We start from the raw sequence: 18,386 nt of genomic DNA, 5'->3' as shown, positions 1-18,386 counted from the left end.
TATACCTGGGAAGTTTTCTGCCACTATTTTGTTGAATATATTTTCAATGGAATCTCCTTTTTCCTCCCCTTCTGGAATACCCATGACTCGGATATTTGAGCACTTAAGGTTGCCTGATATCGCTCTTAGATTTTCTTCAATGTTTTTAATTCTTTTTTCTTCTTTTTTTTTTGTCTGCCTGTGTTATTTCAAGCAGCCCATCTTCAAGGTCAGAAGTTCTCTCTTCTGCTTCTGCAATCCTGCTGTTTAAACTCTTTTTTGTGTTTTTTATTTCGTTGAATGAATTCTTCAGCTCAGCATGCTCTGCTACATTCTTTTTCAGGGCATTGATTTCTTTGTACATTTCTTCTTCCAGGCCCTGTATACTTTTCCTCATTTCTTCATGTTGTCTAGCTGAATTTTCTTGTATCTCATTTAGTTTCCTTAGAATTATCACTCTAAATTCCTTGTCAGACATTTCAAGGGCTTCTTGTTCTATAGGATCTAGAGCTTGAGACTTATTACCCTTTAGTGGTATACTTTCTTGATTTTTCGTATTTCTGGTATCTTTCTTTTGATGTTTAGTCATTGTGGCAGGGGATTTCATGGTCCACTGTTTTGACACTATTGTCTGGCTAGGATGCTGCTGGGGCTGCCAATTTGGTATGGCTGCCTCAGTGTTTGCTCGGTTGGCCACTAGTGCCTTGGGTGCATGGTCACCTCTTGGGTCTTGGCCCTTTCCAGGGAGGCACCTCTCTGGTCAGCGTGCACTCGGCCGGGCTGGGGATGGAGTCGGGCAGCGGTGCCAGCACCGCAGAGCCTTTAGATTGAATTTTTGTCCCTTTCTTATGCTGGGCACTCAATCCCATCAGTACAAAGATATTTCTTATATTTTTTCTTTGATTTTCTCATCACAGTTTTCTCAGTATTCACTTTTTCCAATCCCAGAAACCTTACGTTGACCTAATTTTGTCTCTTCTGTTTTCCTTCTCTTTGATTTTTGTTTTAGTTTCTATTCTGTTTTCTGTAAGATTTTCCCAACTTTATCTTCCAACTCTTCTACTGATTTTTTTTTTCATGTATAATATTGTTAATTGTAAGCAGTCTTTCCTGTTCTTGAATGTCCTTTCTTATTGCATCTTGTTTTTTCCCACATGGATGTAAAATCTTATCATTGTAGATATTTATTAAAGGATTTTTTAAAAGTATTCTTCTGTTCCCCACATTGTCACAGTTTCTTCCAAGTTCTTTTTTTCTGTTTGTTCTTTGTCATGTTTATTTTGTGTTAAAAGTTTTCCTCAAGTGTCTGGTGATCCCTGGTTGCCCATTCATCTTTGAGAGCAAGACCCTGAAAGATGATTAGAAGTTCTCTGTTTAGAGAGAAGGCTTGTTGACTGGTGACCTCTCTCATAAAACAAGCAAACAGAAATTTGGTTGTTTTGTTGTGGCATGCCCCACATGTCAGTTTCACTAGGTCAGTCCAATTAGTTTCCAGAGAAAGGCTCCTATAAACTCCTGGAAGGGGAATCTCCAGCATCCTGGAAGTCAAATGGGGGAAGGGTTCTGGAAAAGTGTCCCCAGTGAATGGTCATACTTTCACTTCATTTTCCTCACACTTGCCTGATCTCTGGTACCTCCCAGGTTAGGAAGCCTCCTTTATGCTATTGAGGTGAAGGCTGGAGATAAAGGGGAGGTAGTTGCCCAGCTTGAGGAAGTTGTCAGGGGGTTGGATTTCACTTTATATAGAATTACCGTCAATTCTTCTGCTTTCAGTTCTGCTCTGCACCTGCGCATCCAGAGGCACCTAGAGTGATAAACTCCTGAGCCTTTCAGTGTTTCTGTGGAACATCAGGTTCTTCTTGGCTAACACCACACACGAACAAAATCACATACACTTACAGACATGTTCTGCCTCCTCTCCTCTGCTCAAACAACATTCATCCTTCAGCTTTCCATCTTCTGAAATTTAGTTGACATTTTTTTTCTGTTGTCATTGTTGGGGCTCAGAAAACAGTATCCCAAAGTATGCCACTTTGGCATGCTGAGTACATTGAATTGAAGGAGATCAAAAGGCCTCAGAAGCAAAGTCTCTCTCTCACCTTCTCCTGCTCTCCTGTCTCCTGCCTCTCTTTCTTCTTGATGCGAGTTGTAGAATCTAGAATCCCTTTTCCCGAAGGTGGGATATAGAAACTAGAACTACTCTCACCTCAGGCAAGCCATAAAACCAAGAAAGGTCACTCTCTCCCTTCTCCCTTCTCCCTTGAAGACCCTCATTCCAGGACGTTTCTGCCCAATACCCTGGAGGAAGGAATGCCATACAGAGAGGCTAAGAAGAATCTGCACAGACTGGCCTTCCTGGGTTTCCCCCTATCAGTCTATTACCACTAGATCTTATCCTTTGTCCAATCACAGTTCTACTCTGCTATCCATTCTTCCTCAAACCTGAGCATAAAGATTGACAGTTTTCCCTGAACCTTTGGGTCTTCATTTCTAAAGGCTCCTGTGTCACATAAAACTTCCATTAAATAAACCTGTTATGCTTTTCTCTTGTTAACCTATCTTTTATTATAGGAGTGTTGGCCATGACCCTAATGATGGGTGAGGAAAGAAAGATATTACATCTTTCTACAGCTACATTATCATTCCCAGAATTTTTCTCTTTGTCCTTGTGAATCTATGCCTTAAAAATTCCTCTACATAATTTTAGTAGAGATTAAAAAGGCAGTGGGGGATAAAACATTGGTGTACAGTCTGCCATGTTCTCCCAATCTGTTTCACACTGCAGCCAGAGTGTGTGTGTGTCAGACCCAGTCCAACCCTAGACTTCTCAAGCGGCTATAACCCCCCTTGACTTGTATTATTAAGAGCAGAAAGGCCTCTTCCTGCTTATTTCTCAGGCCTCATCTTTTGTCCCTCACCTCTTCCACCTTCCCGCCTATCTCTGCCCCTCTCAATGCTCTGGACATATTTTGCTTTTCACCTCTGGACCATGTTCTCTCTTGTCCCCGGGCCCTTTGCAAATGCTATCACTCTTAGCATAGCCCACCTCTCACTCCCACTCTTGGCTAACTTCTAATCATCATGAGGTCTCAGGCAAAGAGCACATTCTCTAGAGAGTGTTCCATGGTGCTAACCCCTTCTCCAGGGATGGGTTCTCGTATTGTAATACCCAATTCTTTCCTGATCAATGCACCTACCACTTTGTGTGTTCCATGAAGGCATCTTGGCTATTTTGCCTGGCACATAGTAAACACTCTTAGTTTTGTTGAATGGTGAATTAGTATTTTTTTTCTCTGAACTTTTTTTCACTCAGTATTCTCACTGAGTGTGTAAGGCCTTTCTTTAACTCCACACCTGCTTATAATTCTATTAAGAGCCCAGCATATCAGATTTTCAAATTTTTGTTATGTTCTTATTCCCGCTTTTCCAAACTCAGAAATACTAGAAAGCATAGAAAACCTGAAGTAGTGGAAGTCTTTGTAGATTCACTTTGTACACTTAAAGTTTTTATTTCAAATGTAAAATTAACAAAATTGTATCTTCCAATATAAGTCCTGAGTAAGGTCAGTTGCTGTGGTTTAAAAATTAGATGGCAGTATAATGAGAACTTTCAGTACTTGGTGTCACAGCATTTAACGTGGGAGCAAAAAAAAAAAAAATAAGTGCTGAAAGTTACATTTGCTGGTAATTTTGATTTATTCAGGTTGTGGATAGGCAAATGAAAAAGAAAAAAAAAAGACTGGATTTTTGGTGACCATCTGTTCATGCTTCAGAGATCTGGACACTAATGTTTTAAATTTCCTGGTGTTATTTTCCTGGTTTATGCAGTTTTGTGGAGGGAAAAGATGGAACCTCTCAGAAAAATGAAGGAATAAAAGTAAAGACAAGGAAAAGTGAAAGGTAAAAATATATACCATAGGAAAGAATAAGAGAAAGAGGGAAATATGTCTGTTTTATTTGTAACATTAATTTTTTGCAATTAATGTATCTCTGGGCATGAGTGCATATCTTTGATTATATACAAATGAAAAGAAGATAACATATTAAAAATGTGTGCCTTAAATGGATGGCTAAAGTATTACTTGTAAGAAATAACATGAAAAATACATCCTATAGAAGGCATGGGTCTCTGGTTTATAAAGTAGGTGTAACTATGAAACGGTCAGTGGAGACTTGCACTAGAGTGTTTAGAATGTTGAGTGTCTCTCTGTAACAGTGACATATGATGATAACCTTCACCATCATCAATAATAAAAAAAAATAGTATTAACTGAGTTCTTACTATGTGCCAAGCAACAGAGAAATATAATTCTGCCAGGCAGCATTATCCTTATCCCCATTTTACGGATGAGGTAATTGACCCTTAGAGAAAAGATTCTTTTCCGAGGTCATCTAAAAAGTGACAGATCCCTGAATTTGAAACCAGACCATATGCCTAGAGCCCTGCTTGACCCTTTATGCCATTTTGCCTCTTAATAATAATTACAAGATAATCATTGGTTGTGATTAGGTGTTCGATCCTTACTTTTGTGAGAAGTCTAGGACTGGCCTCATTTTCATTGAACAGATGAACAAACTCAGGTTTAGAAAGAGTAAATGACTTTTTTCACGACCAAGCAAGTTTTTGAGAAAAATTCCTTTCCTGAAATGCAGTTTTTTATTCTTTTTTATTTTAGTTTTTTAAAAAGGTATCATTTTGGCTTCAGAATAAAATTCACAAACCTTTTCTTCTTTTTATCCCCCCAATTCTCTCATCAGTTTAGCCAGTCAGCTTGCTCTTCTTTTACTATGTTTTCTTTTTGTCACTGTTTGTCAACATAGATATAGTGCCTCCTTCTCTATTATTTTCCCAATACTCTGCTCAGAAAATTTCACTCATTGTGGTGTTGCCCCTTCTCCTTTTTTCCACTACAGTACCCAATAAAATCATGTCATGCTCCCAAGGAAATTCTCCAATTGGAAACACTGTCTTAGGGGAGTTCTTATATCTGTATGGAAAGAAGAAAGTGATCCATTCTTCAAAACCAGCACATTTTCCCATCCTATTTTAACCTCCAAATGATGGCTTCCAAAAAAAAAAAAAAATCATGTGATAGAACACTTGACTAGAGACCATTTTTAGAGTTTCCTTTAGTGCTTTATTGATGCTGTAGGAGACATGGGATTCCAAGACGGTGAGAATATTTACTTGCTAACAAGGTAAATCCTTACAATGCAAGTCGAGCATAATATGTATGTGTGGAATAGCTACTTATATATCATCATTAAATTGAGCGAGTTGAATAGATAGAAGTTTTTGAAACTTTGCTTACAGGTTACAAGCAGAAAAATTATGAGCAAATTTTTAAGTTTGAAAAAAAGGTCATTTGAGTGAGGGAGTCAGTAAACACAGTTTAGTTTAAAGATGAAATCGGTAATTTATAATTTCAGAAACTAAGAAACCAACATAAGTATGTATGAGATGTCCCTACACACATGCTAAAAGCTTCACAAATACAGACAGCCTCTTGCACATAGAAGGAACTTAAATGTTTGTTAAATGGATATTTGCTGACAGATTCAACAGTGACTCATTTACTGACTGCCTAGGGAATGTGGTGTTTCTCAAGATGGCCTTAGTAGTAGCCCCATAAGTATGGATATTACATGGAGAAGCAAGAGAATAGAAAGTTTACTTGGATTTACTCAGCTTCTACTACATGTGATGGCCGATACATGTTCTCTCTTTTAATTCTCTCTAGAAATTTTCAAAAGCAGATATTACTATCCCAGTTTATAGATTAGGAAACTGAGCTTCAGAGAAATTAGTTGATTTGAGTAAACTAGAAAACACGAGAAGTGCCAATATAATCCTGCTTACCTACACAGCCTGGATTCTACCCCCTTCAACATACCTGTAGCTTGAAAGGATTAATTTGAGATGCTTCACAGAGATTTCTTTACCTGCCCCTTCATATAAGCTTCTGCACAGGCTTACTGTGGTGCCTAAATATATTCCATTTGTGGTTAGTTCCCATGAATTAAGGTATTGCCCCTTTTGAAAAGTGTAATGCATTGAATGCAGAAGGTGATTAATGCACTGTGAGAATTTAAGGTTAGTTTCCAAGAAGGCCAATCAATAATGGAGAGCCCAGCATGATTCAGGGCTAGATCCAAAGTGAGGCTTAGATCCAGGATAAACTGCATGGTGGCAGTGGGGGGGGGGAGGGGTAAGGCAACCTGGGCAATCAGAAAGTAATATAGGACCTTAGGAAATTGACCACCAGTGGATGGAGAATGCTTAAAACTGGACATGGGAAAGTAAAGATTCCCTGATCGCAGTTTAGCCTATGCTCTGCCTAACTCTGTTGAATTACTAGAGTAAACCTTGTATAAACTAGGGTTTTGTTGTTTGTTGTTCTTAGAGAGCTCTTTTCGGGGAGATCGTGAAAAGAAACTATACATATGTTAGCTAGGATGGTTCTGGGTTTGATAAACATTTGTTCTGGTAACATGTAAGGTAGCTTTTTCTTATCCTCATGGATTCATAAAGACCTTAAATTTTCTATATGGGAGGAATATATCCTAAAGGGATTTTATAAAATCGAATAAGACAAACTGTTTATACTACTGGGCAGTTAAATTAGCAATGTATACAATCTAAAATGCTTTCAAATTAAGAGAGAATGGGGAATTGAAGCATAATTATTTAAATTAAATAATACTAGTCACATAAACTGTGTTGCCAGAAGAAGCCATATAAGCAAAGAGTATAAATGAGAATATATGGAAAGTGTTAGATTTTCAGAAGTAACTCTTGGAAATGATGGTAGAAAATAAAAATGAAAAGGAATAGACTCGTGAGAATAGAACCATCTTTAACTTATGACAGTCCATATATCCTAGCTACTTAAAAGACAGACATCAGGAAATGATAAACCTTGTAAAGCAGGGGACAGGAAGCCAAATCTTCTCTTTTTGACAGTCTTCAGTGGAAGATGCTGTCTTCACTAAGTGTCCTATCTCTGAGACCGGACATGGCTGATGAGGCCAGTTTGATAACCACAAATTTTCCTTCAGTTTCAGCGTGCAATTGCTCAGGCCAGTAGGTAGGGGTTGCTTGTTAATTTTAACTGCAGCTAACTTCTATGGATTTTGTTTTCCTGTCTTCTCACAAATTCTTCATAGTCCAAGCAAGACACTCTTGTCCCCAATATTGTCTCACTGACTGCTGTCAATATTTCGTGTTGACCTTGAAAGTTTACACCATGGGAAATGAAATTTGTTTCAGGCACCAGACATTGAACATCTAAACGGCATGATCTAAACCTAACCAGCCACGGTGGTGTTGGATGGCTGTTCCACCAAAGTATTCGTGCTGTGTGCAGGTGGACTGTGACTGGCTTATCTCTGGGTCAGGCTTATACAAATAATGTTCTGCTAGGAGTTTTTTTATTGAAACATCCTTCATAGACATGTGCCACCTATTTTATGAATATTAATTCTTAGCCATCACCAGTAAAGAAGAGCATGCAGCCATATTACAACCAACCAACCAAGCATAAGTCTTTCTGTTTAATGTTGTGGTCTCCAAACATCTAGTTTTAATTATGATGGATTTCCTCACTTGTGATTCCTTTATTTAATAAAGATAGTCTGGCAGGAGGTATAGGGGATGTATGTGTATGCATGGGAATGCTACATCAAGATATTTACTATTATGCTTTATAGGTTTACATAAATCTCCTCACTGTATAAGTGATATGTTAGACACATGTGGGTTAGCATGATTTTTTAATTATCTTTGATATTTGCTTATGTGGCTAAATTCTAAAAATGTTAATTTTATAATTAATTTCTAACACATTGTTTGTAACAGTGACTAGTTTTTGTTATAAATAACCCAGGGACTTAGATCACTGAACTGCCTGAATGTGTCTTCCCAGTTAATTTTGGAAAAGCTGTTTATTTTTTATTCCTGTTTCCTTTCTCCTCTATTTGGTTTCTGTCCAGGAATCCACAGAAATCACTTTGATAATCACTTTTTTTCCTGCTGCCATCGTGTTATCCTTGAACCGTATTTCCTTCTGTCACTTTTTTTCATGGGTTCTCTTGATTTCATTAGACTTCCTTTCGTCTAGTGATATGTCACATTGGTGTATTGCCCCTGGTTTGGGTTTCATCATTTTCTCATGTGAATGCATTTTCCCATTCCTTCTGCCATCTCTACTGTATAAAATATGCCGCCACAATGCTTTTCAGACTGTGCACCTATTAGAGTCTTCAGTAGTATTTTCCAGTGTTACCTCCTGGAGGGAGGGACAGATTTCTTGTTTCATTAAATGTTAAGTTTGGGAAACAATAAACATATCTCCATCACATAATAGGTACTCAATAAATATTTATTGAATGAACAAAGGAGTGAATGAATGAGCATATTTATAGTACACAGTAGCATGTACTTTGGTTAGTTCTATAGTGAAGAATTGTTTAACATTATTTAACCCAGCATTTCCCAAACTTTTTTCTCACAAAACCTTCTCTAGTACAATACCAACACGTGTCCTATAGAATTAGCGTTGCTCAGATACACCTTGTGAAATTCCAGCCTAGGGGATACAATGCAGTGGCTGTACTGCTCCTCCCTCCTCCAAACCTGAGCTATATCGAGATATTCCGAGTGTCCTCAACTCCTTCTCTCCCTGCCTGCCCCATGTGCAGGCCCGTTTCCTTATTTCACTTGCCAGTGCTCTCTTACCTCTTCATTGGCCAAATTTGAAATAATCTTTGATCTATTACACACACACACGTTCTCTCTCTTTTTCTGATCATGCACTAATTTGCTTTTTTTTTTTTACCTGCTGTCTTCCAAATCCATTTTGACAAGCAAGACTGTTGAGACTATTGATAATCTGTTTTGTGAGCTGTATTCTGTGAGCATTTATTTCCTCATTTATTTATGAGGTTCTGTAGGTTGGACTTACCTACATCAAGTACTTTTTATTAAAATCTCTCAAAAAGGCAGTTGTGAACAGTGTATTCCCCCGTGACATACATTTCAGCCTTGATATTCTCTTCAATAACACAAGCCGACATGAGTGTCAGAGGTTGACTTGCCTTCTTGACTACCTCTGTTAGCTAGCTACACATACTCTAGCCTCTCAACTTTAGCAGAAAAAGCTAAGGTGCCTAGAGCATTTCCTTTGCTTATTATCAATCTTAGGGTCACTTAAAACTTCTCTCAAATCTAGACTTTTCCTGGCTGATCTGAATAAGGCATTTGGCCATTCTTATAGGTCCAGCTCTAGGTTCGTGTGTTTGAACTTGTGGGGGTGAGGGGAATGATGGAAATTTAGGTCTGGAAAGTACTTGTTCTAGCTATGTCTTTAAACATTGTCCAACATAGTACTGGGGTCTTGTGGCAGTGCCTCTGGAACCACATAGGGGTACAGAAGTGGGGAAGAAAGGAGTTTGGGAGGAGAGGTGGCAGGAAGGAGGCTCTATTTCTGTTTCACAGTATTGGCTATTGGTTGGAAAAAAGTTGTGGACAGGGTCCCATGGCTAATAACAGATTGAAAATGATTAACGTAATCAGAATATCTCTAAAAGTAGAAACTGATTCTAGTAGAGCTTCTGAGAAATTCGGAAACAGGAAGAGACATTATGTGAGTAGGGTGAGTAGTAGCATTTCTTTAAGAAATATGGGGAGGGGCGGGATTATTAAATGGCAAACCTGACATATGCTCTAAAAGGCAGATCACTGTTTTTCTTCTGACTCTTCCTTTTCTGTCTTTCACTCCTTACCTCGGGACCTTTTCTTTTCTCATTAGCACCTTCACCAGAGCTGGAGCTGGGGAAGAGAAAGGAAGTGTTCAGACATGTGGCAATTTGCATAGTCACTTCATTGAGTTAATGCCAGAACAGTGGAAATATTATGTCCAAGATCTATAGAAAAGCCAGTTTTCACTCCATCAGTAAGGTATTATTTTCTTTTTCAGCATAGAATAGTTTATTGCCAGGCTTCTCTTAACTGTACATTATAAATAGTGTCTGATTAAGAATGTTGTGGATGAGTTAATTAGTGTGGTGACTATTATTAAGCAAACTGCTTGTTAGTACTATGGCTATTTGATCTTGGTATTGATGTGAAGTAATTGACCATAGAGATACATTTAGAAAAGCTGAAATAAAGTTTTTTGATTTCTATTATGCCAATAAATTGTTTATATTAAACATGCTATGAAAATAGGAGTTTTGTGGCACAGAGAATCAGAAGAGACTCTTTGTGGGATGGTGGATTAGAATTGTTTCATTGTGTTTTTAGAAATATGAATACATCTGTCCAGCCTGCTTCAAGACCAGCTCTATTGAAATAAAGTAGTAAAAAATTATTTCAGTTTCTGCCTTCATTACTGCTGCATAGTGTATGAAAACTAAATTGTTTTTGACTTCCCCCAACTAAAGGAGGTATCCTGTTAGATTTTGGTGGCAATCACTATAATAAATAGACTCTTAAAAAATATATGGAAAAATGTTATAAACGGGGAAAACACAGCTTGTAACTATTTTCTTTTAAGTACTGTGTTATCTATATTATTTATTAGTATTTTGTTCTGTTATTAAGTTTCCCTAGATGTAGCATTTCCATAAGGAATTTATTCCATGAACTAATAAATTACACCGTCAGGGAGTTTTTCTTGAAATTCAGCTTAAATTTTCCCATTCTTAATTTCATCTCATTACTCCTAGTTATACTCCCTTGTACCTAGCTAAATAATTATTCTTTTTCCTTGGAGACTTTTACTATGTACCCCTCTTGTTGTCACTTAACCAGACTATTCATATTTAACACCTTTAATCTGTCCTCATAAATCAATTCTTCCATTGCCTTAATCATTATTATTGCTCTTCTAAGAACTCTCTAATTTTCAAACATGTACAGTTCTCAGGTGCCCCAGATGAAATTGGCATTTGCACAGTATTCTTTTCTCACACACTTAGTGTCTTCCTTCCCTGTACAACAGGATCCAGAACTAAGTAACATCAGTTTGGTGGCTCAAATCAACACTTGCTCATCTCATAAAACTCAGGATGGTCTAAATAGTGTTTTCTGTGTGTCCTACTTGCATTCAAGGTTTATTATGATTTTTTCAATTTCATGAGATTTGTAAGCTGTTTTGGTTACTGTCCCTATTTGCATTCTACATCTTTTCATGTCCTTATTCACTACCACCTATCAGGTCAGTCATCCCCAACCTGCATTAACACGGGATTCTATTCATCCTTGAGAACATTTAGGAAATGTGTTCAATAAAAGCAGGCTTACCACCTTGCCCAGAGCTAAATTCCTTGTCAGTTACCAATTCCCATTGTTTACAACCCCTTAGCCAATCTCCTTTCTCTTTTAATTTGCAATTTTGCTCACGTGCTGGCCAATATAAATGGATTTTTTGAGTAAGGTGGTTTATGATACTGTTTTCTAAAATGAGGATATGTTGTTTCAGTGACCATTGATTTCTTTTTCTTTTTTTTTTTTTTCCTTAAATTGTGAACCCTTCATGCACTAAGTTTGTAATTCTGTTAAAATCCTTTTTAAGCTTGCCTGGCATTCTTTATCTGATGTAAACAAACAGGTTACTTCACTTGCTTTGTTGTTGTTTTCCAGATATGTACAGATGTTCCTTCTCTTACCATTTGTCCCATTTGTTCAGGACAAGTTGAAGATATCGCCAGTCGTTTTTGTTTAACCTTTTGTGGTGATCAATGGGAATCTTTTTGTTTTTGTTTTTTAGTTTCTTAGAATCTTCTCAGTTTTTAATTTGTTTCAGGAAGAAAGTTGACTTATTCCCTTAATAATTTTAGACCTGTGAGATCTAAAATTGCAATCTGTAATTGCCTTGGTTTCTTTCTATTTTAAATCAAGAGCTAATTTGTGATTTTATTAGGGCATACATAAGGGGTTAGTACCATTCTTTATGTTTTATCTATCTATATGTAATCATCTATTTATTGGTTAGGGGGGTGCTTATATATTTGCTTGATTTTTCTTAAGGTATTTGAAATCATGATAAACATTTAAAGAGCTTCATGAAACAAGCATAAAAGCCCCCACAACAAGTTTTCTTATTCTGGAATGTACATAGAGTATAATAATCAAAGGTTTGTTTCCAGCTCCCGTGGATTCCTCACTGTTCCTTAGTGATGATCATCAGCCCTTGCTTTCAGCCCTAGTTCATGCCCTCTCCCCACCTCTAGTAACTCTTCTGAAACCTCAGCTCACTACTTAAATCCCATCTCTGCCTCTGCTCACCTCACTTGAAATAGATGACCTGGCCTAATGTTTTAGTGATACAGCTTCTTAGATTCTACCCACACCTGCTACCCAAAACTGTGTTTTTTTTTTGGGGGGGGGGGGGTTCAGCTTCATCTTTTTTCTCCCTCTTTTCTCAGCATTGCAAGACAGCTAGGTTTATTCTCTTTTACCAGGCCCTACATCCCCTGTGCGCACCAAGAATCCTGCCATTATCACATTAACATTGTTTTTTTACTTCTGTCTTGTAAGAATTTTTTGTTTCTTCAGGATTCTGTTTCTTTCCCTAGCAAGTGTCCCCAAGTGAATATCCATGTGTCCACATGTCCTATTTAAAAAAATTCAAACTTGCCTTCTCCACCCTTCTCCTCTCTACCTCCCTTTCTCTGCCTCTCTCTCTCTCTCTCTTTCATACTCAAACCCTCACCTCCTGCAGTCTGGCTTCTGCCCGCACCATTCCACAGCGATGACAACATGACAAGGCCAAAAGTTGCTTGTTATTTCTGCCGCTGTAGCACCTCTGTAGTATTTCACGCCCCCTTTTACACATTCTTTTAGGGTTCTTGATTCCCTTTTTACACATTCTTTCAGGGCCCTTGATTCAGTAGTGTGATATTACTCTCTCCAATTCTCTTTCTACTCTTCCAAATGTTCCTTATTGCTATTTTCCATGGTTTTTCTTTCCCACCTACCTCCTAATGCATGTATTCTCCGTTTCTTCAATAACTCAACAAATCAGGAAAGGAGCCCACCTGTGGATGGACCTCAGGAAGTCTGAGAGAAAGCACACAGTCATTTGGCCTAGTCCACCTCTCCAGGCTTCACATCCCAGACCTGCATCCCAGCCTCTTTGGGTTGCATGTTGTTCCCAGAAGAGTCAATGTTGCTTCATGTCCCTTTTCCTTTGATCACACTGTTCTGTCAGCACGGAACTGCCCCTTGCAAAATCCTTCAACTAAAATCCTATTTAAGCCTTTACTGACCCCCAAGTCAGAATGAATGTCTTGTCCCCCTCAGTTTAAAAAGTTGGAATGTCAACTGTGTTTAATATGTTCCAGCATAGGTTAGTTTTCTGTGCACATGTCTGTCTCCCATTCTTGTCTATTCTAAGCCCTTATAGCTTGCTCCCCAGAAGAAGGTTGACTCCTTGAGGATAGATCATCTTTGTATATATGGCTCACAGGTTTTAGGCTATATTAGAACTTTTTTAAGATTTCATTTTATTTAGATTCTCTATAAATAAGTAATAGATGTTGAGCTCTGTGGGAAAACATGGGAAGATAGGGGAGAAATGATAATGAAAAAGATACTAAAATATACTTCAGGAAACATTAGCAAGGTCAATTTAATAAAGAGTATGTACTGGTGCTCAAGAATACAGAATAGTCAGGTGAGCAGAAATGGCAAGTGTTAATCAAAGAAGTTTCAAACATTTTTGTAGTTTAATGAACTAGTGTGGCTTGAAAATAAGCACTGGGCCATACGGTGATGGGAAAATACAAAATGGAAGTCCAGAAAGATGAATGAGGGAAGAGTGATAAACCTTCTCTCTAGTCTTATGTTTGATGGCTCATGCTGTGCAGGTTTTATAGCCACAGAAACTCATTGGAAACCATCCAAAGATAGTCTGGTCCAATTTCAAACCTTTGAACTTTCTCTTTGGTGGCTACTACTTTTGGTACTTTTCCTAGAATTTTTGTTATAACAGCATTATTTTTTCCCAGTTTTGTATGTAATCGTCATGTCCTTAACAGAAAGGTAAAGAGCAAATTTTACATATTTTTCCACTAAAAGTGTATTGCATTTGCTTTTTGTAACAGATTCATTCCCAAGCACAAAACAACCCATTTAATGAAGATGCTCAGTCTTAAAGGAAATAGCAGTGCCACTTTATCCACGGCCCTTCCTTTCCAACCAAAGCAGAGAGATTCTGAGAATTTATTGAAGAGTTGTAATTCTGAATATGATGCACACTCTGGCCTTGATACTGTGCAACAGGAAAACTGGAGAAAGTCATCAGTGCAGGAGTCAGACTTGAAAAAGTCCAACCCATCAGATAATTCAAGCTCTCTCCGTGGGGAAAATAAACAAAATGTGACTCTTAATCCCTGTGACATTTTGAGTGGAGTTGATGATCAGCAAAGACCATTGCACATTGTGTGGCCTCACAGGTGGTAAGTCAAGAAATGCCAACTTGGTAAGAGTTGTAGAACTAGTAATAGGAATATATTCTGATCATTGACTTATTAATTTGCTGTTGTTATAGCTTTAGAAAAAGACGATTTTAATGTGGCAGTACTGCTAATGTGGTGCCAAGGTGGTACTACTCAATGTCATTATATTGATGGTTGGATGATTAGATTGAATTGAGTTGCAGAGAATTATTTGCAGAGATTTGCTCACCTTACAAAAGTAACTAGACACTTCTAGGAAATCAAATCTTGTTCAAGAAGTTTCAAAGTATAAGATTCAATTTTATACATATATAAATATATATGTTCTGTTATCACAGAACTATTTTATAGATACATTAGCATTAAAACAAGAACAATTTTTATTTACTACTTTGGCCAGTCTCAACTGGGTGGCTTTATTTTACTTGTCCTAAGATGTATATCAGTACATTTGAAACTGTTTCCCTTTTCCCAGATGCCTCTGTATTGTGCTAAGCAAATACTTTCTAGCCAAATCTTTTCTAAACAGAGGAAAATCAACTGCAGCATGTAATCCCACCAAATATAAACTCATAAACTTAACCCTGGCTCCTATAAATTAGGATTTAAAGAGGTAAAATGTCCTGATAATCTTCTGGTATTAGGCATGAACATTTTAATCTAGTTTTTATTCCTCCCAGTTAGTTTAATCTGCATGTGGCCTGATTAGAGTTCACTTCCCCCACAGATTATGGTCTCTTTATTGCAGAGATGCCAGGCTGATCATTAGGTCTGATTTTCTGAGAACAACTGTTTGCAGGTGAAGTAATAAGCACACCACACCGGCCAGGCAAAGCGCCTTTGCCGAGGATTTGACTTCCAGCACATTAAAACTCCAGAAGCTCTCCCAGTTGATCTGCAGCATCTGGTACCTAAAAGGATTTTCATCTTTGATTCTAAATGTATGAATGTAAAATTTAGGGATTGAAAGTTGATGTGGAATGTGCTTTTGGATTTGTTTATCCAACTTCACACTCCCAGCATAGCCTTCGTAAGGGAGTAATATTTATTTTTAAATCATATTTTACTCTGAATGTGACAGTGTTCAGTATTCTTTTATGTTATTTTAAAATGCAGTGGGTCTGGATGAGATTAACCTGTTTCAAGGTAAAATACATGTCATCATTTATTCCCTTCTGAAAAACCTTTTCTTTCATCCTGCTACTCTTTGGTTGTCTCTGAAGTAAGTATCTATTGCAAGAAAAAGTTTGGTTCTAGGTAATTATAAAAATGTTAAATTAAATAATTTGTGGACTGCTGTTACAAAACAGCAATATGGAGGAAAGAATGAGAACCATGTTATTCAACACTTTGCACAAAATAAGACAGAGCTATGTTAATAAAATTAACAATATTATATTGAATAATTCCCTCTCTTCCTTTGTATATTTTTGCTTTAATTTAATTTAATTGCCTAAAGTTAGTTGCTTAAAGAGATGCAGCATTATGTTTATGCACATTCTTATTGTTAAAGCTAAATTATTTTTAATTTGGAGAAGAGGGAAAAAAGCCACATCAGCAAGAGTAAATGCCAAAATATAAAAGTAACACATTCATCCTTACGGGTAATATAGTAGAACATTGGAAACTTGGAGGTTGCCAGACACATAGCTAACATTAGGGCTAATTTTGAAAATCTAGCGTGCAGTCAATTTTACTGATGCCTGGGGACATACAAGGTAGAAGCTGACAAGAGAACTAATTTTGTTTGGGTTATTTACTGCTATGCATCATCCGCGGGTTCCCGCCTGACACACAGCTATATGAAGGGGGATATTATCACACACTAAAAATTTATGTTGACATTCGATATTTGTTCAATATGTCAGCAGTATTACTTTCATAATCAAAAGAGTAAGAAAAAGAGAAAAGAAAAGCACTTTATGCTCATATAGATATATCTTTTTAATAACAGTCTATAAGGTTAATATAGTTTACCTTTGAGAGTATACAATGAAAACAAGCAGGGTTAGGAGGGAAAATGACAGAAAGCATCAACCCGAGCTGTTTGTTTGCCATTACCTAAGCGAGCCATGTCAGCTCTCTGGCCCGCGTCTGATAGCTATTTGTTGTACAGAGAGCACAGCATAAAAAAAATATCAAACTCTTAATACTATTGTGTGCCCATAACCATCTGTCACTGCTAGCCTGGAGATGAGAGGAAGATTACGAGGAATAAACACTGAGCCGCCGAGCATTGGTAAAGCCTTCGGGCAAAAAACTCTTGTGGGGACATCAAAGACATTCTAATTCCGAGGCAGTCAAGGATTACAGTGTGTAACCTGTGCTGACAACAGATAAATGACTGGCAATATTGTGCCAGAGCTGTTGGGTCCTGCATGGAGTACTGATGATGATGATGATGATGTTATCTTGCAGAATGGACTCTGCTGGGATAATTTTATGATAAAACACTTTTTTCAAATGCCACTGGGTCTAGGCAGACATTTACTAGCTACAGGGGTAGCAATCAGTTTCTTCAAAATTTACTGTTCTAAGCCCATTAGAGTTCCAACGCAGCAAGACTCTTCAATGAAAATCTGAAACGCCTATATTTTCTTTAGGAGAAAATATGCAAATGTTGTGAGCTGAACTCCTACCCTTTAGTGGTAGATGCTTTATCATCTGATTTATTTAAATTTGCTCATAAAAATACAGTTTATTTTTAATTGGTGAATATGAATTAGAAAATTAAGATTCTGGTTCAGCATTCATCAAATATCCCCAGCTACAAGCACACATGTATTTAGATCCCTGATTGTATGGGTAGAAATCATGTAATTGACCAGTCAATATGAATTGTATTATAAAGTAAACTATGTTTTCTACTAGGAATGACCAGGGTGTTTGTTATTTAACCCTCTTAGTTTGAGCCTCCGCAATCCTCGTGCTTCACATATTCTTGTTAGTATTATGAGCTACTTTTACTACCAGATTGAAGTGGGAGTTTTTCTTCAGAGCACCCTGCAGGAAGCTCTTCAGTCTATTGCATTTTTACCATGGCCATGTCTGTTTTCCAGAGAAAAGGTATTTCAGGGCAGGAGAAGGCATTGATTGTTTTTCCTGTAAACATAAAGGAGAAATGGACACTGGAGGGGACAACAGGGTTTTTAGGCCTTGTCATTTCCTTGCCTAACAAAACAAAAATAAAACCCTCCTCCTTATCATAAAAAATATGCCCATGAAATCATGCAATTGTGGTAGCCAACTCTAAAAATGAAGTGATGCTGACCTCATTGTGTTAGTTCCACGCTGGGATCATGAATGGTCTAAAATATAGTGTTAGCCTCTAACACATCTTGTACTAAGTCAACCAAATGTAGAGCCTACTTGCTAGGATATGTATCAAAATCAAAAGTGACATTTTCTAGAAGATACATTCTGGCTTTAAATCTGCGTTAAAATGTCTGTGCATGAGAACAGGCCCTTAAATGCAATGTTTGCCCCCTCTCCTCATTCTTTCTGAATCTGAGCTTGTCAAAGATTATAGTGTGCAACCTCTGCTGACAGTAGATAAATAACTGACAGTATTTTAGCAGAGTTGCTGGGTTCTCTACAGAGTAATTTGTTTTCTCCTTTAGACCCAGTCTTTAATGTTTTGTTATAAACATCTATAGCAAGGCACAGTTAATAGAAATGACTTATAGAGAAAGATATGTAAAAAATAGACTGCAATTGGCAATGCTTGTTTTTGTTAACTATTTTCTTTCCAAATATTATACAAATATTATAATTTTGCACCAGGTTCCAACCCTTATGTGAATATTCTCCTTATTATAAATGGGCTGGAGAAACAGATAAAGACAAGTTTAGAATACACTGAATGATCACACTCTGAAGGCCACTGTTCTCAAACTCTTTGATCTCAAGATTCCTTCACACTCTTAAAAATTGTTAGGACACCA

At 37.4% G+C, this 18,386-nt stretch overlaps 1 protein-coding gene across 6 annotated transcripts in view; it reads left to right on the top strand.

The window, feature by feature from the left end:
- The window catches only part of GTDC1 (glycosyltransferase like domain containing 1), a 390,698-nt gene that overhangs the window by 315,056 nt on the left and 57,256 nt on the right, over positions 1 to 18,386 (top strand). For all 6 annotated transcript variants that reach the window (XM_063094114.1, XM_063094089.1, XM_063094097.1 and 3 more), the window contains one exon: positions 14,089 to 14,442. In XM_063094114.1, coding sequence (XP_062950184.1) covers positions 14,089 to 14,442 — 354 coding nt within the window. The remainder of the gene's footprint in view (positions 1 to 14,088; positions 14,443 to 18,386) is intronic.

This window comes from Cynocephalus volans, chromosome 1, assembly GCF_027409185.1.
Source record: "Cynocephalus volans isolate mCynVol1 chromosome 1, mCynVol1.pri, whole genome shotgun sequence".
Taxonomy (NCBI): Eukaryota; Metazoa; Chordata; class Mammalia; order Dermoptera; family Cynocephalidae; genus Cynocephalus; species Cynocephalus volans.
Note: the sequence above shows the minus strand (reverse complement) of the source record. Positions and strands in the feature narration are given on the sequence as shown.